Source organism: Xiphophorus hellerii, chromosome 18 (assembly GCF_003331165.1).
Source record: "Xiphophorus hellerii strain 12219 chromosome 18, Xiphophorus_hellerii-4.1, whole genome shotgun sequence".
In the NCBI taxonomy this organism is placed as follows: Eukaryota; Metazoa; Chordata; class Actinopteri; order Cyprinodontiformes; family Poeciliidae; genus Xiphophorus; species Xiphophorus hellerii.
Genome location: NC_045689.1, coordinates 2,288,811 through 2,311,036, shown reverse-complemented (window position 1 = coordinate 2,311,036; position 22,226 = coordinate 2,288,811). Strand labels below are relative to the sequence as shown.

Here is a 22,226-nt window from a genome sequence, read left to right as displayed (position 1 = left end):
AGGACCCTCTTGCTGCAAGGCAACATTACTACCAACTGTACAACTTTATGACTTGCATATTATTTTTTTCTAATTTAATAATTTTTTTCCTCACTTTATTCTTGTATTTACGTAATTAATGGGTTTTTAATTTATTTATGCTTGATTGGAGAAGATGTATACCTTTCTAAGCTGAACACGACTCCTGGTTTACATTCTGGGCCTGTTTCTGAAATAGCAGGTCTCAGCCGCCAGAGGGCAGCAACGCGCCTCCACCAACCTGCCGCCAACCGGAATGAAACGAAGAAGAAGAAGTCCCCGCGATGTCAACAAAGGATAAGTCGCCATGTTGGACTGATGGGAAGCAGATATTTCGCTTAGTTTGGTTCAGAACAGCCTTTTTAGCGCAGTTTGTTGTCTGAACAGAATCTAGGTTCTGGTTCCGGTTCGCCATGAAGCATCTCAGAACCGTAGAGGAAACTTTTGGCCGTCAGACCGAACTGGTTCTCCAGCTGCTGCTGGAGGCTGCTGTGGAAGTTCTACTGGGACAACGGGAACCAGTAACTGAGGAGGTTCTACTGGAGGAGGAACCAGAAACGGAGGTGATGGGTCAGGAACCAGTAACTGTGGAGATTCTGTTGGACCGGGAACCTGCTGCTGAGGAGGTTCTACTAGGGCGGGAGCCAGAACCGGAGGAGGTTCTGCTGGAGAAGCAGGAACCAGAAGAGAAGCGGAATCAGGTGAGAGCTGGACGTGATGCGGGTTCGGTTCTGTCAGCAGAGTGTTTCCTGAAAAGAACGTTCTGCAGGTTTGAATCAGCTGTTGAGTTTAAAGTTCAGATTCTGGGCTCGTTTCTGTTCCCCAGGTTACAATAACAATGTCAAATTGATCTGATCCAAAATCACCAGAACCGCTTCTTTCAAGAACTAATTTACACGTGACATAGAACCGTCCAATAGACAATCTTTAATGGATGAAATTCTGCCTTTTCATTGGTCAGAATAACTTTCAATTAAAGCTTCATTATGTAACTTTTATGAAAAATGTTTTTTTTTTGGTTTTTTTTACATATTTATTAAAGCTGTTACCGTTTGTTATGAGACAATCAGTAAATCGGTGGATCTCCTCCTTGAGCTACTATTGCTGTCTGGAAAAATGCACCTTCCGGACAAAACAACCAATCAGAGCCAAGAGGCGGGTCTTAGCGCTGTCAATCAACCTTATGAACAAGCTTTTACATGTGGTAATGTTGGAGAAACAGTTTACCTAAAGGAAAACTATCTATACGTTGTTATTGGTGGCCATGCTAACCAGCATTATTGTCAGTGACAATAATGGTAACAGAACTTTATTGGGCCCAAAAGTTCCTTCCTATAGAATCAGCCATGGAGACACAGAAACACACCCATCTGCATTGTTATTATTATTATTATTATTATTATTATTATTATTATTATTATTATTATTATTATTATTATTATTATTTGTTTTAAATCAGAAAAATGATCAAAAGTTCTGGTGGAATTTGGATCCTGATCAGGCCAGAAGGTTCTGGTTTCTCTGCTCTCTGCCCAGGTTTAACCTCTTACTCTCCTTCGCCCTGCAGCTGAGCAGTGTTCTGGTTCTGATGTCCAGAGAGGCGGTCCGTAAGATCCGCAGCATCTTCAGAGAACTCTACCTGACCGTTCTGACGGAGAACGAAGCTCTGAAGGACAAAGTGAGGCGACTGGAGGGGGAAGAACCACAGAAACCAAAACCCGCCGCTGCAGTGAAGAACCACAAGGCTCCCAAAGTTCGGTCGTCAGGTGATTTAAAGCTGCAGTATGAATTTTATAAAAGATATTTTTTACGTATTTGTTGAAGCTGTCACTACATCGTTACAGTTTGGTATGAAACAGATAATCTGTGAAATCTCTGTCAATCATGCTCATGCAGGCCCTGCTCTCTGCTAAACTACACTGGCATGACTGGCAGTGGTCACTTGTTTCTCACTTGTTTCTCCGTCATTAGCACATTTAGCAACTTGTTCATAAAGTCGATTGACAGCGGTAAGACCCGCCTCCTGACTCTGATTGGTTGGCTTTGGTTGGGAGCGGTGCATTTCTTCAGCTTGATCTTTTTACAGATTATCTGTCTCATATCTGTCAAATATATAGAAAAAACAATTTTTTTATAAAAGTGACGTACTGCAGCTTTAAGGAGGAAACTGTAACTCTGCTCTGTGAGCGAGAACCTTCTGAACAGAAAGTCGTTTATTTTTAATGTTGTAGTTTTGTGATGCCTTCGCTGTCTCTCTCTGTGTCTGTAGTTTTGGACCCGTCAGTCAGGTTGGCTGAACTCCAGGTGGTCTCGGTTCGGCCCACCTGCAGCGACCCGGTCCCGGCGATCTTCACCCACCTTTCTGTCCAACAGCCAATCGAGCGACAGAACAGCTGCTGCATTCCAGTGCCGCAGGAGAAGACGGATCTGGTTGCTCCAGGCTTGCCGCAGGTTGAGGCTGAGGTGGTTTTAGAGACGACCCAGATCTCCACAGAACCTGAGACCAAAGACAGACTGGCCAATGGGCTTCCAGGAGGCGACCAGGTCCAACCTGAGGAAGAGGGAACCGTGGTGAGTTCAGGAGCTCCCTGGAGAATCAGAACATTCAGTTCTACCACAGCTGGTCAGAGTGTTCAACTGTTTGGTGGTGTCTTCAGGGATCAGAAACTACAAAAGAACCAGACTGTGGTTCTGAGGGTCCGACGGGCCTTGAGAGTCCAACAGGTAAAGTTCTGATTTATGTTGAACAAAACATTCAAACTGCTGCAGTCAGAATGGACAGAACTGGGTCAGAATAGATGGAACCGGGTCTCAAACTGGACAGAACCGGGTGTCCTGCCAGGTGGTCCTTTTACCAAGCTTTTTCCTAAGGCATTGCAATAAATTTAACGTTATTTTTTGTGATTGAACCCGCTGACCCTGACCCGGCTCTGTCAGTATTCTGCTGCGGTTTGATCCAGGAGCTGGTACCTCTCTCAGAACCGGTCCCACAACCTGTGTGTGTGTGTGCAGCTGCGAGCGCGGAGCAGCAGAAGGAGCAGGAGCGCTGGCGGCGGCGGGAGCTCTACAAGGAGAAGCGCTTCTTCTGCGAACTCTGCAACAAAGGCTTCCACCAGAACCACCAGCTGACCAAACACATGGCCAGCCACCGCAAGCCCTTCCCCTGCGACGCCTGCGACAAAGGCTTCTACAAGGCGCACATGCTGCTCAAACACCAGCAGAGCCACCAGCTGCGGGAGGCGCAGGAGCGTGACCCGGACAAGCTGCTGCAATGCGACCAGTGCAGCAAGAAGTTCCGCCTCCTGCGACAGCTGCGGATCCACCAAGCGTCGCATCGACTAGAAAAGACGCCGCTGGAGTGCCGTGCCTGCGACCGCACCTTCACCTCTGCTGCAGCGCTGAGGTCCCACGAGGTGTCACACGCTAAGGTGAAACCGTTCATGTGCGACGTCTGTGGGAAGAGCTTCACCAGGAAGAAGAGCCTGCAGGAGCACCAGAGGGTCCACACAGGGGCGCGGCCGTACCCCTGCCAGACCTGCGGCAAAAGGTTCTCCACCAGCGGCAACCTGCGCGTCCACAAGAGGTCGCACTCTGACGAGCGGCCATACAAGTGCAGCGAGTGCGACAAGGCTTTTAAATGCAGGATGGGGCTGATGCAGCACCGAGTGGTTCACTCCGGAGAGAAACCCTTCACCTGCCATACCTGTGGACTGAGCTTCGGCCTCAAGTACAACCTGCAGCGACACCTGCATCTCCACAACGGAGAGAAACCCCACCGGTAGGCAGACCCGAAACATTTCCATCTAGATTCAGACCCCATGCACACCGAGACTGTCGTAGGCAGCGGTGGGAACGTTTTGAGCTAACTTTAGTGTAGCATTTTTGCTAACTTTGAAAACTTTTAGCGCACATAGCTTCCCCTAAATACATTTTTCCAGACAAATCCTAAGGTGCTAATTTACTTGGCTATTTTTTAATCTTTTAGTTGAATAAAGTTTAACATCTGTGTTGAAGTTTTGGTTATTGATCACACAGACATTTAATTTCATTCTCTTATTTTTTTAAGGGGGTGAAGACTGTTTACATAGCAGTTCCATTTCCTCTACTTGTGTTCTCTCTTTTTTTTCACCAGTAACTTTATGTCAAACAAGAAAAGTTCAGGAACAAAATGAAACATACTGTACAGAACAAGTAGACATAAGTACAGTATGTAAAGCAGGGGTCTCAAACTCCAGTCCTCCAGTCGCTGTCCTACAGGTTTTAGATGTGCCACAGGTACAAAACACTGGAATGAAATGGCTTAATTACCTCCTCCTTGTGTAGATCAGTTCTCCCAGCCTTGCTATTGACCTAATTATTATATTCAGGTGTGGTGCAGCAGGGGCACATCTAAAAGTTGAAGGACTGCGGCCCTCGAGGACTGGAGTTTGAGACCCCTGATCTAAAGGCATCATGGAACATGCAAATTCATCCTGCTGTGCTTCCCTCTGTTCTCCACCAGGTGTCATCAGTGTGGTGAAGGTTTCTCAGGAACCTGGGCTCTGAAAACCCACATGCTGGTTCACGGTGTGGAGAAGCCCTTCATGTGTGACTGCTGTGGAAAAACCTTTTTCTACAACTGTCAGCTGCAGAAACACCAGCAGCTGGTCCACGGCGACCTGGAGGGCCGGCTGCCCGGCGCCACACGCCGCAGGTCCACCGGAGTCAAACCGTTCAGCTGCAAAATGTGCCTGAAGAGTTTCAGCAGCAGCAGCACACTCCGGATGCACGAGAAGAGCCACCAGCAGACCAAGGAGTTCGCCTGCAATACCTGCGGGAAGACCTTCCACCTGCGGCACATGCTGCAGTACCACCAGCGGCAGCACACCGGCGACCGGCCGCACGTCTGCTCCTTCTGCAGCAAAGGCTTCCTGCAGGCGTCGCAGCTGAGGCAGCACGAGCTGCTGCACACTGGGGTGAAGCCGCACCGCTGTGAGCATTGCGGCAAAGAGTTCAGGACGCCTCAGAACTACCACCGCCACCTGCTGGTGCACACCGGAGAGAAGCCGTACCAGTGCAGCGTGTGCAGCCGGCGGTTCCGGCAATCCAACCAGCTCAAGTCCCACATGCAGATCCACACGGGCATCAAGCTGTACTCCTGCGACCGCTGCCACCTGGGCTTCTCCGACTCCCGGCAGCTGAAGAAGCACCGCTGCGGAGACGAGTCGCAGGACACGCTGGAGTCCGACACCAAAGGCAGGAGACAACGGGACGACTTCGGCTGGACGCCCAACTTCAACAGCTAGACGCTTCAGACTCAACCGGACTAACGACGGAAAGGAAACCATGACTTTACAACATGGAGACCAACAGTTGAAGTCAAGTAGATGTGGTCAGCTGTGTTCTTCTTCTGCACACAAATGGACCTTCTGGTGTTCCGTACCTTCGGTCTGCAGACATCCAGACAAACATTTCTTTTTAAACTCAGGGATTCAGTAATATGGAAAACACAAATGCATCCAAACACTGATTGGTCCATCAGTCGAGCCAGGCGTCCATTTTGTTCCAAACCTGCAGCATCGGGTGATCTGATGGTCCATTTTCCTGTCAGACTGCAGAGAGAAACTAACCAATTTAAACCTTTTTAAATTTAATTTTGTTCTGACAAAATTTTGAGCTCATTTTTCAATTTGTAGAAAAAAATAAAGTCATTGTTTGCACTTGGAGGAATCTGCTTAGTGTCTGTGCAATCTGTAATGTAGAAGATTTTATGGGTTTCTGGAATAAAACTATAAATAACATGCAATAAAAGTCTTATAGAGACAGAGAGTTCTTATAATAGTAATCATGAATTAAAGCAGGAGTCAGCGACCTTCACCATCCTGCCTTAGCAATAAAACCTATATAAAACTAAACAGTTTTGAAATGTGTTTCATTTTTGATTGTATAATAAACACTTGTATAATAAAAAACAAATGATTTTCTTCAATGAAAAACAGAATTTACAAACAGAAGACAAAGATTACTTCATAAAAGAGAATATTTTATTATTATACTATTATTGTCTTTATATGCATAGCTGTCATGTAGTTTTGAAAAACGTGTGAATCTAAAAGAAAAAGAGAAAATGACTGAAATTGGAAAGCATTAATTTATTTTCATAGCACAATAAAGTTGCAGAAAGTTCGGGATGTTACACACTCATGAACAGTAGGTGGCGGTATGCGCTTTTAAAATGCTAGAGAGCCCCCATTATAAAAAGGAAGAAGAGAGCGACCTGAGGACGCATGCGCACTGTCCCAACAACAGTCAGTTCAGGCGGGTTCAGGCCACAAGCTAACGTCCAAAGAATATCAAAAACGGTCAAAAGCCACCGACGTTTGACTCCTGGTACCCAATTTACTGAAACAACATGACGCCTTGCGGGCTGCGAAGCTGGAGCGGCTCGTATCCGGTAACCGTTGGCAAGTAAACTTTGGACCGGCTAACGTTAGTTAGCTTCCGTTGGAGCTGAAGCAGGTGAGGCGGGGCTGGCTCTGGTAAACTCTGAGCAGGGGGTTGGTTCGGAGGCAGTTAGAGGGGTTCTGTTGGGATGCTTTCTGACCGCAGGACGAGATGCTTGGTCCCCATTTTCAGCTGGAGATCCTGTCGGTGTCAGAGAGCCGTTAGCCTGGGGAACACAGGGCGGTTTAACGGATGTTTTAGCCCAACGAAGCGTTGTAATTGATTGAATTCGCAATTCGACTCCAGTTTTTAGGAAAACAAGAGTTTTTATTAGCTATATAAAATAGAAAACAATATAGCATTACAAACGTGCATCAGTCTGTTTTCCCTTCTTGTAAGCCATATTCATATTTAATGTTAGCGGTACACATTTTATATAAGTATATTTCAGTTTCAATGGGGATTTTTTTCAACATAATGACAAAACTGGGAAGTAAACAGGTTATATTTGAAAGAAAACAGACATTTTGAGTTAAAACATTACAAATTTATGAAGTCCTTCTCTCAAATTAAAAGTGAAAGGTCTTGGTATTAATTCCTGTACTTGTGCTGGCAGAACTGAGAGGAAAATGTTTAATTTGCTGATATGTGGAAGAGAAAGTTAAAAATATTGATCTGGTACCAAAACTCCGCCTGGTACTGATAGTATTGATAACTTGGTCGATACGCGCAGCCTTAAATTACGTGAGTATGAACTGGAAAACCTGTTAGCATAATTTTAGGATTTAATTTCCCTTTGGGATCAGTAAAGTATTTTTGAGTTGAATAAACACAAGCTGCTCTGGCAGGAAACTCAAAATTTCTCGAACAAGATGGCGGTCACACTACTTCTTTGTGAGTAAAATATTTTAATCAGTATTTTCTAACTACACTACATAATAGTTCAGACGGCATCAGTCACAGCAAACACAGGAAAACTCTTCTGAACATCGCAGAAGCTCGTCTGGTGAAATGTGCAAGTTTAAACTTTATTTTGTGGTTTTTATGTAGCAAATATGGACTCGATAAAAAGCTTTTGTTTCAAAGTACATCTGAAAAGTGATAAAACTTCAGGTGAGTCCCATTAAACCTGAGTTATTTCTTGTTGACACTTTGCAGTCAGACATGTTTCATGTGGAACTAGAGGTGAACAATACTGCCAAAAGAAAATATAAAATAAATTAAGATAAATGTAAACGGATTTTGGCTACCAAAAATAAATAAATCTGAAATCAGTTAAGTATAAATACACAAATGAAACAAAATGATGTGGTTCAACAGAACATATTTAGTTTCATGTTGAAACACAAATTATGTGCAAAACTAAGAATCCTGTTTTAATATAAAATGAAATCCATCCATTTTCTAACACCCTACTGGGGTCAGGAGGAGCTGCTGCCTCTCCAGCTAATGTTCTGGGCGAGAGGCGGGGTCACCTGGACAGGTCGCCTGGACAGGTCGCCAGTCTGTCGCAGGGCAACACAGAGACAGACGGGACACACAACCACGCACACACACACTCACACCTAGGGAGAATTTAGAGAGACCAATTAACCTGACAGTCATGTTTCTGGACTGTGGGAGGAAGCCGGAGAACCCGGAGAGAACCCACCATGCACAGGGAGAACATGCAGACTCCGTGCAGAAAAACCCCGGGCCTGGAATGAAATCTTCACTATAAAACATGTCACATAAAAACCATTCGCTTACCTCCTAATGACCAGGAACTGAACCGTTATTTTCATTTCTTCCATCTGTAACGATTGTCAGTGTTTTGACTTTTAGCTTTCATCTTCCTCCTGCTTCTCCTCTTCCTCAGGTCTTTTCTTTTCTCCATCTCAGCCTGTCCCAGATCCTTCTGTCCTCTTTCTGCTCAGATTTCTGGTTTCCTCTTTACTCACAGCAGGTTTACTAATATTTCTATAAATTAACTATAATTTATAGAAATATAAATATACTAAATTCTTCTAATTTAGTTCAACTTCTGATGGAATATTTTGTCTTAATATGATGTAAAGACCAGCAGGGGGCGCCCTTTGTGATCAGGATACACACACCACTACAGCTGAGGATGATGATGGTTTGTGCTTCAACAGTGTTTACTTGTTCCTCGACTGCGAAGAGGACGAAGATGTCTCCGGTGTCTGAGGTGGAGGAAGGAGGCAGACAGGAGCTGGCACTGACCTGGGAAGACTGTCTGTGTCCGGTCTGTCTGGACATCTTCATAGAGCCCGTCACCTTGCCCTGCACACACTCCTTCTGCAAGGTACCACACACACACATTCCTTCTGCAAGGTACCACACACACACATTCCTTCTGCAAGGTACCACACACACACACTCCGGCTGCAGGGACTGTCCATAATCATGATCCAATACTTTGACCTTTTTGAATTCTGCACCTGAAAATGAACCAAAATCTGAGAAACTGAACCTGCTGCTATAACTAATAAAAACTAACCTGAAACTGTCAGACCTGCTGCTGTAAAGTCACCACATCACAGAGAGGGAGTGAAGCTGTAGTTACCATGGTAACAAAGAGGCGATGCTTGAGCTGGAGTCACCATGGTAACTGAAACGACTAGTGATGCTGGGGTCTGAAAAGGCCAGACTTGTCGGTCTGTTTCCGTAGAAACGGCCATCAGATGCTGCTGCTTCTAAACCTAAAGCACAACAGAAGCTGTCCAGCAGGTGGCGCTCTGCCTCCACCACTCATCGCAGCGTGTGTGTGTGTTCCAGGGCTGCTTCCTGGAGTCGGTGGACAAGGCGACACTGTGCTGCCCCATGTGCAGGAAGCGGGTCTCCAGCTGGGCCCGCCGCAACAACAAGAAGAACACGCTGGTGAACCTGGAGCTGTGGAACCGGATCCAGACCCTCTTCCCTCTGCAATGTCAGCGCCGCCTAAACGGCCAGGACGCTGAGGAGGACGACGGCACAGGTACGCCACAGACACACAGGTACACCGCGCCACGCCGGCCAATCAGAGGCAGGGTAATCACACACAGGTACACCTGACACAGCGTGTTTCTGTCTTCACAGGGATTCTGCATTGACTTTCTGATCCTAAACTCAGTTCACAGCTTAGTCCAAAACTCGACCCATAAATCTGTTCTACCCAGAACTTCTCATTTGGAGTAATAACTTCACCTGGTTCAGATTCTGCAAAATATTCTATTAGCAGCTTCTGCTCTCCAATTACTAATCAGTTAGTCAGCAGATCAGCCCTACTCTGTATTGATCAACAGAAACGCTGAGCTTTTCACATTTAGCTGCTGATGTGAACTAAAGGAATAATGTTAGGCAATCAAATGTTTATTTTAAAAATAAATGTTTGTTTGTTTACATCTTTCAATGAATTTCTAATGTAGAAAAAGGCGTAACTGAAAAATCAGCAAAAATTTAATCCTCAGAATAATTTATTACTAAAATAATTTTTTATTTATTTATTTTTTCCTCTCTTGCTCTCAGTGAAGGCAGACGTTTTTTTCCTCTGCTCCCTCCCTGCTCTTGCCTGCCCTGCTTGCTCTGTTTTTGTCCCGTCTTTGTCTATATTTTTGGAGCCTTTCTTTGCACATCCTCCAAATCTACAAATTATGGATCTGGTCAACTGGTCTCTATCAAATTTTCTCCAAGAGAAGACTGGGCACAGGAGAGCCCTCTTGTCCTGCGGGGACACGCCGGGCAGGATACACCCTGGATTTATTCATGATAACAGGATTTCTGCTGTTTGGAGATTGTGGATACCTGGCTTATTGACAAATTTGTGACGGACTTGGCTGAACTAGCGAACACTCAGACTGTTGGTGTGGACAGAGACGCAAGTTGGATGTGAGTCTTGCTGAGACTTTCAGCCCAGTGAGGACTCCAAAACTCACTAACGGGATGGAATTGATCTTGGAGAAGTTGCTAGTTTCGGCTCAGTGGAATGACCAAACCAATTTGGATAATTGGGATGAACTGAGATGTATCGGACAGACTTTAGGGAAGATTGAAATTTATAATCTACCTGACCTAAAACATTATGTATCTGAATTGGCTTTCCCCATGTTGCTTTGGAAGGGCTGCATATTTCCAATCTCCTTGAAGATATATAAACATAACGCTCCTTCCCACCTCACCACCTCCCATTATCCATGCAGCTGTGGAGCTGTGCGCTCCCAAGGACATGCCTTGATAACAACATCTTATCGGACTTCTGGTGGGAGGCTGAGCAACATGGTTTCATGGCCCTGTGATGTCACCGCCTTCACTCATGTCTAGGCCTGTCACGATAGCAAATTTTGCTGAGCGATTAATTGTCTCAAAAATTATTGCGATAAACGATAATATTGTTTGAAGACCTTTTTACACTGATTTAATGGAAATGACGTAATAATGCATGCGATTTCTTGCCAAAGATAGATACACTTTATTTTCAAAAGAGCACTAAACACTGGAACTGATAAACAAAACGACCAAAAACAAAAATAAAATGGATTCTCAGTCCCCATTAACAAAAAACTCACTTGAAAAAAAACCTAAACAACATAAAGCCAAAGTGGAAATAAATACTGCATTCAACCAAAAGATTATGAAGTCTGTATATTATGTTGCCCTTCAGTAATAATTAGATTTAAATAGAGAAGATGGGCACATCGACTACCTGATGCAATAATTCACACTACACAATTTTTTGCTCCTATTTTCCCCCTTACAACAATCTTAAAACGTTGGTCTTTCTAAGATTGTGTGGTGTGTTACGGTAGATCGTCCTCCGATCCAAATCTGGGTTTTTCCCCGACTGGGATCTTAACGCAGCCTGTTGAATGTGACAGGTAGCCAATCAGAAAGCCTGGATTCTCCTCTGCGCTTTCTGAGGGGAAATTACGTTGGGGAATCCCAAACAGCTGACACGGCGCAACCGAAGATGATATGTGGAAACAACATTAATGTTTATTCAACATGCAAAGAATATAGAAATGACAAGGGGGGGAGTTGGAGCGAAATTGCTACCGCAGTTGATAAACCCGGTAACTTTTCAGCTGTTCTTCGTTAACGTGACGTAAATAGGTTATAATGATTTTCACTCAGTCAGGACTTTACGCTGACACTAGCCACATGCATTGCAGGTAGATTGTAGTAAAGCATTGATTAATGCCTGGTTTTAAAATTAGTTCACTGAACTTGTAGCCATTATTTTGTGCCCATTGTTGGACACCACACGGCAGAAATGAACCCGATCGAACCGTTATACCTAGGATTTCTGTCGGCTAATGTGTGGGTCTGTCAGGTTTTGAAAATGGGCCGACAATCAGCCGACAGCTCTAAGATCGTGTAGTGCGCGCTGGGCTTTACACTAAGGAAATGAGGAAGGGAGGAGTCAGTGGAGAGCACCGGAGCAGAGCCTTTTTTCATTCAGTGTCATCAACAGAAAGAGAAAAAGGCCGGAAGAGACGATAATGCCGATAATTAAAATGACGTCGATAGTTTTAATTTATCGTACGATTAATTGATTTATTGTTTAACGCTACAGGCCTACTCGTGTCTTTGTTTTGTCTGAATGTTGCCATGTTCCCTAATGTGTCGTTTCCTCTTTTTTATTTTATTTTGTTAGAAACTGTGGAGTACTCCCTTTTTACCCAGAAAAGGAATTAGAACAAACTTGGAATCCAGAGACTCTAGTTTATTAGTCTCTCTTTAGCTTATATTTTAGAAACGGTAGAAAAAGTTTTCACTATTTAGATGCAGAGACGCCTATTATTGATACCCAGACAAGGAATTAGAACAAAGTTAGAATCCAGAAAAAATTCTTCCAGAACAGGAACATTTAGCTTTTATTATTACTTAGAAACTGTGGAGAACTCATTACTTTTACAAATATAGAGAACACTTAGAAAGTCCAGAGAATAATTATACTTATCTAGCAACCCAGAAGTCCAGAGGATTCTTACTTACTTACACTTATTTAGCAACACAGAACAGGGATTAGACCAGAAGATACTTACTGATACTTTTCTACCAACCCTGAACAGAAGTATCTAATTTATTTACTTTGGATCAACATTATTAGCTTTTTCTTCTTTTGCTCTTTCCTTTAGTTTATTTTGTTTGTATTTCCTTGTAAATCCTGTAAAGCTCTCTGTATTGCCTTGTTGCTGAAAATGTGCTATATAAATAAAATTACCTTTACCTTTAAAATAAGTGTTAGCTGCAACTCTAAGCACAATGTAGTATTTGCTGAAAAATGGGCCTTAGACTGAATCAAATCCAAAGACACACACACACACACACCCACACACACACACACACACACACCCACACACACACACACACACACACACACAGTCAGACCAACTGATCCTCCAACTGTCTCTGTAAAACCTCCAGAACCATTTTTTGGTTTTTAAATCTCTGACCTGAGGAACAGCAGCTGTCACATGAGCTCTGCTTCACTAACAGGATCGTGTGTGTGTGTGTGTGTGTGTGCGCGCAGTTCCCAGAGTGTTTCCCAGGGTCTGCCATCCTGGAGAGCTGCGGCAGGAGTACGAGGATCAGGTGACTAAGGTGGGGTCAGGGTGGGCGGGGTCTTGTTCTTATTTTGATTTGCTAATTTTGTTTATTTTAAATTAAAATAACTCAAAAAAAACAACACATGATACTAACTGGGCATGTTGGCATTCTGACTGTATGACATCACTGTGATGTCATCCAGGTGTGAGTCTGCTCCAGGATCTCTGTAGCTTTACTTCTGTCTGCCGTCTGTCTGTAAATGTTGCTTCTTTAAATAAAGCTTGATCTTAATGATGATGATGATGTTGGTGGTTGTGATGGTGAGGTCACGTGATGAGGTCACATGAAGGTGTGTGTTTGCAGCTGATGGAGGAGCGGAGGGCTCAGGACGAGGAGGAGAGCAAAGCAAGCGAGGAGCTGATCCAGAAGCTGCTGGCTGAGGAGCAGCAGCAGCTGCAGGAGGAGATGAGGAGGAAGGAGGAAGACGAGCGTCTGGCCAAGCTGCTGAGCAACCAGCTGGTCCGTGAGGTCGTCGAGAGGTCACGGAGAGGTCACCGTGTACTGTGGGTCACGCTAAGCTGCTTTCCTCCCACAGAACTCCCAGGAGAACCTTCGTGTTCCCGACGTCGCTCCGGTCAAGAAGAAGAAGGAGGTCGTTATGGGACACATGGACAGGTGAGTCACACCTGATTCAACTCTACCTAATTAGCATCTGTTACCATGGAGATGGAGTCAGGTCCAAACAGCCATGAAGTTCCTGTGTCACTGCAGCTGGAACCGGGTCTGTTTGGTTCTGATGGGTCGGACTCATTCCCAGTCAGGTTTAGTGGAACCTGGTTCTGTTGGACCCGGTTTGGTTGGATCAGCTGAACCTAGTTTCATTCAGCTGCTCCCTGGGTTCCTGGTCACATGGTCTGTTTGACAGGAAGTGACACGTTTAACCTGTTTGTTTCAGGTTCCTGTGTCCCTGCCCTCCTCCAGGCTCCGCCCCCGGCTTCATAACCAATAAGGTCAGTTTGAGCGTTCTGAACCTCTTTGCAGCCAATGCACAGTGATGACATCACATGCTCCAACTTCCTGTTTCAGGAGAACATCCTCCTGATGGAGGCGGAGCTTCACCCAGAGCCCCGCCCACCGATATCATCGAAGAGGAAGAGCTCGGAGCTGGACCCAGTGGAGGACGAGGAGGTGACCTCCAAGCGAGTCCAGGTGTGCTCCCCGCCTGGAGAGGAGCGGCCGCTGCCGGACTGGGAGGCGGAGCTTCGGGTGAGGAAGCAGCAGGAGGAGGACGACCTCCACCTGGCTCTGCTGCTCCAGAGGGAGCTGGACCAGGAGGAGCGACGGATAGCCACGGACCGGAGCAAGGGCTCCTCCGACGCCTACCTGCTGCGCGCCCAGAGAGGTGACAAGCAGGAGGCGGGGCCGTCATGCATACCTGCAGGAGGAAGAATACACCGGATGTGCAGCAGCTCCGTCAGCAGCTCCGTCAGCAGCTCCGTCAGCAGCTCCGTCAGCAACTCCGTCAGTAACTCCGTCAGCAGCTCTGTCAGCTTCCCGTTCCTGCGCTCGGTCTCCTCTGCCTCGGTGGTGAGCAGAGGAAGCAAACAGGCCACTCTGACCGAGATGTTCACTCTTCCTCGCTCCCACTCCTCTGCCTCGGCTGCCACAAGAAACGCAAAATAAAGGCACTTTGTTTTGTAACCTGCACTTCCTGCTGATCAGTGATCACTTTCTCTTCACGGTTTGTTTCCTGATGTTTCTGGGATCATGTGATCAGTCATGTGACACTCTGACTCAACGGCCCCCCCTGGTGGTCACATCACAGGAAGTAGGACTGATGGGCCGAATCTGCTAAACATTTAATCACAGATAAAATCAGATCAATAACTTTAACAGTTATTGATCTGATTGGTCAGATCAGTGAATGACAGCATGGGATGCACTGAAGCTCCTCCCCCTCTAGCAGCTGGAGCATCAACCGTTATATGCAACACTATCATGGATCCTGCAGGGGGCGCTGTGAACTGTTCCTGCAGGATTCAGACATTTATCAAAACTGTTTGTTTTTTTTTGTTTGTTTTTTCAAATTTTAGTATAAATCCAAAAGTGTCTGATTAGAAATAAAAGTTCTGTTAAGTTTCTCCTGCTTTGATTCTTTAAATTCATCCTGATGTGAACCTGTCAGAACCAGATCAGATCTGAGTCGATGTACTGGCCCATACGGACCTGGTTCCAGTGTAGCCGGCTGGTTTCTGGTTTCCCTTTAAAGAATTATTTTTTAATTTACAAACTAGGATTCATTGGTATCGGTCAGAAGGTTCGGATTGTGTTCTGTCGTCTGGACTCTGACACAATGGAAAATGTTTGAACCACTAGGAGGCGACACTGAGACATGACATATTTAATTCAAAGAACTGATGAATTAGTTTTTTAATCAAAAGTAATATAAGTAAAACCATAGGAAATTCAAATAAAGCCAAATAAAAAGTTCAGTACAAATATAAAGATTAGCTGAACTATAAATAAATGACTAAAAACTCAAATCACATGTAAAAGCATCAGGTCTGCTGCAGGAAGCCTGTTCCAAATGGGAACTGATTGTGAATTTAGTCAAAAATTTACAGCAGTCATTTGAGTTATTTAGCCAGTCACAAGATAAAAAATAAAACTAAACCTTTAGCTGGTAACCTAATTTAGCTTCGAGCTAAATGTTTAGCTCTGAAGCTGCTAAATATTTTACTCCAAACTAAATATTTAATTAGTAAGTTAGATATTTAACTGCAAACTAAATAGTTAGCAAGCTTAATATTTCCAAATATTCAGCTAGACACAGAATTATCTAGATAAATATTTAGCTAGCTCAGAGCTAACATGTTTATCTAATATGAAGCGGAAGTGGATTATCAAAATAAAAGCTGGTCTTGAGAACGTGTAAACTGCTGACTGAATACTTCAGCTGTACTGATGGAGTCACTGCTGCTGTTTCGGTCAACGTGTGTGTGTGTGTTGTCTTTAAAACGGCTCATCCTGTAAGATAAAATAACACGACGCAATTTGAAAGAAGCTGTTTACAAAAAGATGGGGAAACTAAATATTTATTACGCTAAACATGCAGTTTGAATTTAAGTATTTAGCTGAGTAACTAGATATTTAGTTTGTTTTTGATAGTTTTTTATTTTATATTTTCAGAATATCAGAATCGCTCCATAAAACAGCAGAACTCATAATGTTTCATAATGTTAGAAGTCATTAAAAGCTCCTTAAAATTCAAATTTAAACCACCTGTGGCTGATTATCTTTAAAATTTTCTAATGAAAGCTCCTTCTCTGCATTAGCTGTAGGAATTGGATTATCTGGGCAAACAGCAGACAATAGAGCTGCTCACAATGTATTTAACATAAATAAACAGTAAACATTTAGCAACAGACACATAATATTTGACTTCGGTCTCATGATGATGGTTATATTCGAGGTGAATGACAAGCTGAGCTTAAAACCTCAAATAAACAAACTTCTTAAAACATATTTCTGGAGTCTGATGAAGTTTGTTGTAGTGTTTCTGTGGTCGCAGTGGCTTCATAATAAAATCAGAACCAGTGGAGTTCTGGTAACGTTCTTCATGTGTTTAACATTTTTACATGACCTGAAAACAACAAAATAGAACCAGAAATGTGTTTCTGCTGCTCTTATGTCGACCAGAACCCAGAATAAACCCAGATCTTATCTCAGAAAGCCAAAGTAAGCATGTTTTCAGGATTGGGTTCATCTGTTCGCAGGACGTTTCGTCACCATGACGTGGTTTCTGTTGTTGTGTCATGTGACCCTGATGAGTCGCGCGCTGACGTCAGAGCTGAACCCAAAAGCCCACGGTTCTCGAGGATCTCAGGCGTTCTGGTTAAACTCATGTCTGTGGGGTTTTGGGTCGAGTCATGAACGGTTCTGATGTTTCAGTTTGAGCTGCTGTTTGTAAACCACACACTGCAAAATTAACAATAATTTGTTTCATAAGAGGAAATGTGTGTTTTAGAAACTAACTATTTAACTAGCTAGCAAGCTATTTAGCTGGCTAAACACTTAGCTTCGAAGACTTGTCACTTATGACAAGTCTTTTTGTCATGAGTTCATAAAGACTTGTCATTTTTTGCCAAAACGTTTTTTTTTATTATTTACAAAATCACTTTTGTCAATAAATGACTTAGGTAATTATATTAGGAATGTGACAATATTTCGTTAACCAATTAAAACTAGTTGAGTTAAATATAGTTAACTTCTTCACTAAGTATTTATGGAACAGGACATTTTGCTTGGTAGCGAAATATTTTGCTATAACCTAAATATTTAGTTTGAATTATCTTTAAGCAACAAAAGGTGGTAATTTTACCAAAATCATTTTTGTCAAAAAATGACTCAGGTCATTATTTGACAAATGTGACAATATTTAAAGTAGCTAAATATTTATTATAGAAACTAAATATTAAGCTGGCTAACTAAATATTTATCTTCAAACTAAATATTTAACGTATAGGTAGCTTGCTCACTAGGTATATATAAAGCTGAGTATTTATCTCAGTAAATAATATTTAGCTTCAAACTACATATTTAGTTTGGAGATAAATATTTACCTTAGAAACCAAATATTTAGTTCCAGCCTAATTGTTTGGAAGCTAAATCTTCAGCTCCATAAATACTTAGTGAGCAGTTTAAATATTTAGCTCCAAACTAAATATTTAGCTCTGAGCTAGCTAAATATTCAGTTAGCTCTGAGAAAGCTAAACATTTAGTTTGCAAGCCAGATATTAGTTGGTTGACCTAGATTTAGTTGGTTTACATATTTATCTATCTGGTTAAATATTGAGTTTGAAAGTGGCATTAATAAATGTAGAAAATATGGCTGAAAATGAATCCCCATTTATTCCTCTTATCTCAGACTAAATGACCCAAATTATTGCTGTTAATGTTTGACTGACTTTACAGATGGAGCCTCAGGTCTCAGTCAGTCCCCGGGTCCACTAATGGACAGATCCAGAACCAGTTCAACTTGCCACTATGATGGACCAGAACCAACTGGACAACATTGGGTACCAATTGTAAACTGGAACTAAATTTAAGCAACATTTTTCATTGACTGGTTCTGTTTTCTGGACCAGTAGAAAACAGAACTGCACCCTCACACCTGAGAAGGCGTTGTTCTCCCTGAACCCTGGTCCAGGATCCGGACCTGCAGCCGGTCCAACGGAGGAGAACCTGATGGTGTCAGCGATGAGACATCAGCACATTTCCCATGAATCTTTGCTGCCCTGCAGTGAGTCACAGGAGCAAAAATAAGTGGTTCTGCTTTCAAAGAACTGAAATTAGAAGAAAAAGGTCAAGTGACGAGCAGCAGCTGGTTTTTCCAGAGACGGATCAAGGTGCTGTCCACCAGTGTCCTCTGGCCCTGGATCAGACCAGAAGAACTGTGACTGACCTCCAGTAACAAGATGTTATTTTATTTGAGGACTCACAAAAGGTCGGATTCAAAATCCAGGATTTCCATCAGTTCATGCTGGTTTTACGTTTGAGCTTTCTATCATGATATATTATTCTCTCATCAAAAACTTACCTGGAGTGTTGCTTTGACTCAACCCTATAACCCTTTCAATCTCCATGGCAACCATTCAGTCAAGCAAAGCGACTGGGTGGACCTAGCCCCGCCTTCGAGACGCAGCTCCTCCCCCACTCAGCTCCTTCAGACTCAGCAGCCTGAGATCGAAAACAGATTCACTGAGGCTACATTACGCCATGCTTCAAACAAACCTCTTTTGATAAACGATTATGAGGAATTGAACCACATCGTACTGAAAAGAACTGCTGCTACAATAGCAAACGATGCGTAACTCCAAATCTTTCTTAACTAAAAAAGTCATAATCATATCCCGTCATTTGATCATATTAGCAACTTCAAACTTAGAAATGAACAGTGGAAGTCAATATTACATGTGTATTTGAAAAATAAATATTTAGTTACAAAAATTAAATGTTTAGTTGGGAAAATAAAGATTTAGTTTGGGAACTAAATATTTAGCTCAGACACAAACATTTAGTTGGGTAATACATCTTTAGCTTACTAACAAAATATTTAATATGACATTTTCAAATGAATTTTTTCATTTCAAATTAAATATTGAATGCTATTAAAATATACATATTTACGTTTATAAATATGCAATATATATTAACATAAATTTATGTTTAATAAAATGTAATTTGAAAGATAAATATTTAGTTTGTGGACTTAATATTTAGATTTAAAATTAAATATTTAGTTCGGATCTTTGACATTTATAAACGTAGGAATGAAATGGTGAAAATATGTCTGAAGATTGAACACCTACATGTTTTCTCTATTGGCTAAATAAACCAAATTACTGCTGTTATTTTATTTACTGTCATTTTAGAAAAGACACCCGATAATAAATGAGACGAGCACAGATGATATGGAAACGGAATCACGGATGAAACTCATCGGTTTCTGATCGGCTGTTGGCTGAACAGACAGAAACCAGATTAGCTAAAGCTGTTAGCCTGTTCCAGAGCAAGCTAGCTGCACGGGATTAATCACCATGGCAACGTAAACGCAACTGCTTTTGAAACCGAATCGAGGTTTATTTAGACCAGGATATCCAGAAAATCCCGGTTTATTCCGTTGTTCTGGTTTAATGAAACATCTGTAATCCCAGCTGTGGTCTCCTGTCCCCAGTCTTTGTCCTGCTCTGCTGTCCTGTCCTCGCCCAGCAGGCGTGTCCTGCAGGCTCAGATTATAAATGAGTCCGTTTGTTCCGCGCAGGATCTATACCGGGCGGACGGACTTCACGGTGAGTTCTGCTTTTTTTTTTTATGACTCCATGTGACACTGATTCAGTTTGAAACCTCTGCAGCACCAAAATAAATCTTTACAGACACATTTCAGCTTCCAATCATTAAATATTCTCAGATTTCTGATTCAAACTGAGTATTTTACACCGAAACATCCAGGAACAAATCACTTTCCAGCTGCTTTATAAAATAATTTGTGTCAAGAAAGTAAAAATTACAAATAATGTTAATAATCAGTTATGTTTTGCTGCTGTTTAGCATAAAATTAAACAATAATTTAATCATTTTTTTCTGATCTGGAGCTTTTTTTTTTTTTTTTTTTTTTTTTAAAAATTGCTTCTGAAAGTTTAATAAACATTAACATTTTAAACAGAAGAAGGACTTGCCTTGAGCGTGTTGTGGAAACTTTTATAAATCAGTGGGAACTTCTGAAAAATCAGGAACAAATAATTTTCCAGCTTCATTATAAAATAATTTGTGTCAAGATCCTAAAAAATACCAGTAGTGTTAATAGTCAGTTATGTTTTTCAATTATTTAATTGTTTTTTCTGATCTGAAACGTTTGTTAAATTGCGTTTTAAAGTTTAATAAAAATAGAAATTTTAGCAAAAAAAGAAGAATTTGCATTGAGGCTTCTGCTGGTAGGAAACGTCTCTAAGTGGGAGCTTCTGTGATTGGCTGCTTAGTTGTGACATCACACAGGTAAAAAACAAACAGTTCAACCTGTTCTGTGACGTCAGAGCTCATGTTCTTCAGATCAGGATCGGTTCTGATCCATCAGCACTGATTGTTTTTAACCCTGTGTTGACAGATGTGCGTGTCAAGGTATCTGTTATATGTGGGCTTCGCACTGGTTCCCATGGCGATCATCTGCATAGTGTCCAACATCCTGCTGCTGTTTCCAGAGATGACATACCACTTCCTGTTGGATGGTCATGTGACCAGAGAGGCCACCTGGGCCACGGGTCTGTGGGCCTCCGGCTTCCTGGTGAGGTCATGGCAAAGTGAAAGGTCATGTGTGAAAGGTCATGTGTGTGTTTGTTTCTCGGCGGCCATGTTGTATCTCACAGCGGTTTGGTTTCAGGTTTTACTTGGAGCGAACGCCTTCATCAAGCGCAGCAGAACCAGAGGCTTCGTTGCTGCCCGGACTCAGGTGAGCTCCACAGCTGCAGCTGACTGACCCACTAACATCTGGCCCACTTCACCTCAGAACCAGGTGGAACCCGGGTCCAACATCTGCTCTCAGGTTTCACTGATCCAGTCCAAACCGCAAAACATCTGGCGCACCAGGAACTACATCCAAAATACGACCTGCTGTTACAGATGTGTGCTTTTGTTCCCAGATGTTTCTCAGCTGTAATAGATGTTTTTATGTTTTTCCAGATGTTTGGTGTGGCCCTGTACTCCTGCCTGGGGCTGCTGGCTGCCTCCGCCTGCTGTGTGGTCAGCGCCACCGGTCTGGCTCAGGGTCCTCTGTGTCTCTACAACTCGTCCTCCGGTCTCACCTGGGGTGTCCCCCTGAAGCCCGTCCCCAACAGGTGAGAGACCCGTCACAGGTCCAGATGTTTTGGTCTCAGTCCAGATGTTTTGGTCTCAGTCCAGATGTTGCGGTCTGATCTCAGTCCAGATGTTTTGGTCTCAGTCCAGATGTTGTGACCCGGTTTCTCTACAGACACGCTGGGTACCTGTACAACCAGTCGATGTGGTCAGGGATCTGCTTGAAGCCTGAGTCGGTGGTGGAGTGGAACGTGGTTCTGTTCAGCATGATGGGGATCTGCAGCGCCGTGCAGGCCGTCCTCTGTGGGCTGAACATCCTGAACTCCCTGGTGGGGTTGGTTCTGGGCCAGGGGATCCGCCCATGACCAGGTGAGTGGGCGTGGCCAGACCTGAAGGCGACACCGTCTTGGATTTCTGAGCGGAGAGGCTTGTCGTTCCTCACCTGTAACTTCACCTTCCTGTGTGTTTGGTTTCAGGTCGCTCCGCATTCAGAATGAGGAAGTCAGGATTTTCACAGCAAACAACCTCAGATCCTTCAAAATAAAAGCACAGATGCACTTTACCTGACCAATAGCTCTTATGTCATCAGTTTTTCCTCTCTGGCGGTTCCAGAGAGTAAAACTGATTTTTGTCTATGATAAATGTAACATAAATCAGATCTACAAATTTCACCAGCAGCTTGAAGATCAGAACGATTCAGATTTATGAAGGTTTTATTTATTCCTGTACTTAAAGCAATAAAGTCAAAGACTCTGAATCCGTTAACTACAAGTCAAAAGAAAGAAGACAGTTTGGGAAAGTTTTTGTGAGTTTTCTTTCTTTTATCCATCTGTCTTTATAAATATAAGTCCTGTCGCAATAAGCAATAAATCAATTAATCACATGATAAATAAAAATGAATTCCATGA

At 43.1% G+C, this 22,226-nt stretch overlaps 3 protein-coding genes and 1 long non-coding RNA gene across 5 annotated transcripts; 3 read left to right on the top strand and 1 right to left on the bottom strand.

The window, feature by feature from the left end:
• Positions 1-287: 287 nt before the first annotated feature.
• LOC116737652 (zinc finger protein 708-like) lies at positions 288-5,912 on the top strand. Its single transcript, XM_032590972.1, has 6 exons — positions 288-719; positions 1,586-1,784; positions 2,288-2,589; positions 2,676-2,742; positions 3,031-3,796; positions 4,520-5,912. Exons 1-6 carry the CDS (start codon positions 432-434, stop codon positions 5,301-5,303), a joined length of 2,406 nt encoding a protein of 801 aa, XP_032446863.1. The 5' UTR covers positions 288-431; the 3' UTR covers positions 5,304-5,912.
• Positions 5,913-6,269: 357 nt separating this feature from the next.
• rnf168 (ring finger protein 168) lies at positions 6,270-15,110 on the top strand. 2 transcript variants are annotated; one of them, XM_032544878.1, is made up of 8 exons: positions 6,270-6,516; positions 8,577-8,746; positions 9,220-9,418; positions 12,953-13,014; positions 13,333-13,488; positions 13,565-13,644; positions 13,925-13,979; positions 14,056-15,110. In XM_032544878.1, the coding sequence occupies exons 2-8, from the start codon at positions 8,612-8,614 to the stop codon at positions 14,650-14,652; spliced, it is 1,284 nt and encodes a 427-aa protein (XP_032400769.1). In that variant the 5' UTR covers positions 6,270-6,516; positions 8,577-8,611; the 3' UTR covers positions 14,653-15,110. The 2 variants fall into 2 exon arrangements, with proteins under 2 accessions (XP_032400769.1, XP_032400768.1); XM_032544877.1 differs by having other exon boundaries at positions 6,271-6,516; positions 12,953-13,023.
• LOC116707628 (uncharacterized) lies at positions 7,997-13,787 on the bottom strand. The gene is made up of 3 exons (XR_004336535.1): positions 13,777-13,787; positions 8,942-8,947; positions 7,997-8,138 (listed from the first exon to the last, which is right to left on the bottom strand). It is a non-coding gene; the product is annotated as an uncharacterized LOC116707628 (long non-coding RNA).
• Positions 15,111-19,444: 4,334 nt separating the features above from the next.
• Positions 19,445-22,226, top strand: LOC116707589 (transmembrane 4 L6 family member 5). Its single transcript, XM_032545000.1, has 6 exons — positions 19,445-19,820; positions 20,633-20,809; positions 20,906-20,974; positions 21,205-21,359; positions 21,494-21,687; positions 21,795-22,226. The coding sequence occupies exons 1-5, from the start codon at positions 19,770-19,772 to the stop codon at positions 21,681-21,683; spliced, it is 642 nt and encodes a 213-aa protein (XP_032400891.1). The 5' UTR covers positions 19,445-19,769; the 3' UTR covers positions 21,684-21,687; positions 21,795-22,226.

Excerpts from the sequence above, each read along its gene's own strand:
- LOC116737652 (XM_032590972.1), top strand. The coding sequence starts at position 432 with ATGAAGCATCTCAGAACCGTAGAGGAAACTTTTGGCCGTCAGACCGAA. Across the intron at positions 1,785-2,287 it reads TCCCAAAGTTCGGTCGTCAG|TTTTGGACCCGTCAGTCAGG; the intron begins GTGATTTAAAGC and ends CTGTGTCTGTAG. Across the intron at positions 2,590-2,675 it reads CTGAGGAAGAGGGAACCGTG|GGATCAGAAACTACAAAAGA; the intron begins GTGAGTTCAGGA and ends TGGTGTCTTCAG.
- rnf168 (XM_032544877.1), top strand. The coding sequence starts at position 8,612 with ATGTCTCCGGTGTCTGAGGTGGAGGAAGGAGGCAGACAGGAGCTGGCA. Across the intron at positions 9,419-12,952 it reads TGAGGAGGACGACGGCACAG|TTCCCAGAGTGTTTCCCAGG; the intron begins GTACGCCACAGA and ends GTGTGCGCGCAG. Across the intron at positions 13,024-13,332 it reads ACGAGGATCAGGTGACTAAG|CTGATGGAGGAGCGGAGGGC; the intron begins GTGGGGTCAGGG and ends GTGTGTTTGCAG.
- LOC116707589 (XM_032545000.1), top strand. The coding sequence starts at position 19,770 with ATGAGTCCGTTTGTTCCGCGCAGGATCTATACCGGGCGGACGGACTTC. Across the intron at positions 19,821-20,632 it reads CCGGGCGGACGGACTTCACG|ATGTGCGTGTCAAGGTATCT; the intron begins GTGAGTTCTGCT and ends CTGTGTTGACAG. Across the intron at positions 20,810-20,905 it reads TGTGGGCCTCCGGCTTCCTG|GTTTTACTTGGAGCGAACGC; the intron begins GTGAGGTCATGG and ends GTTTGGTTTCAG.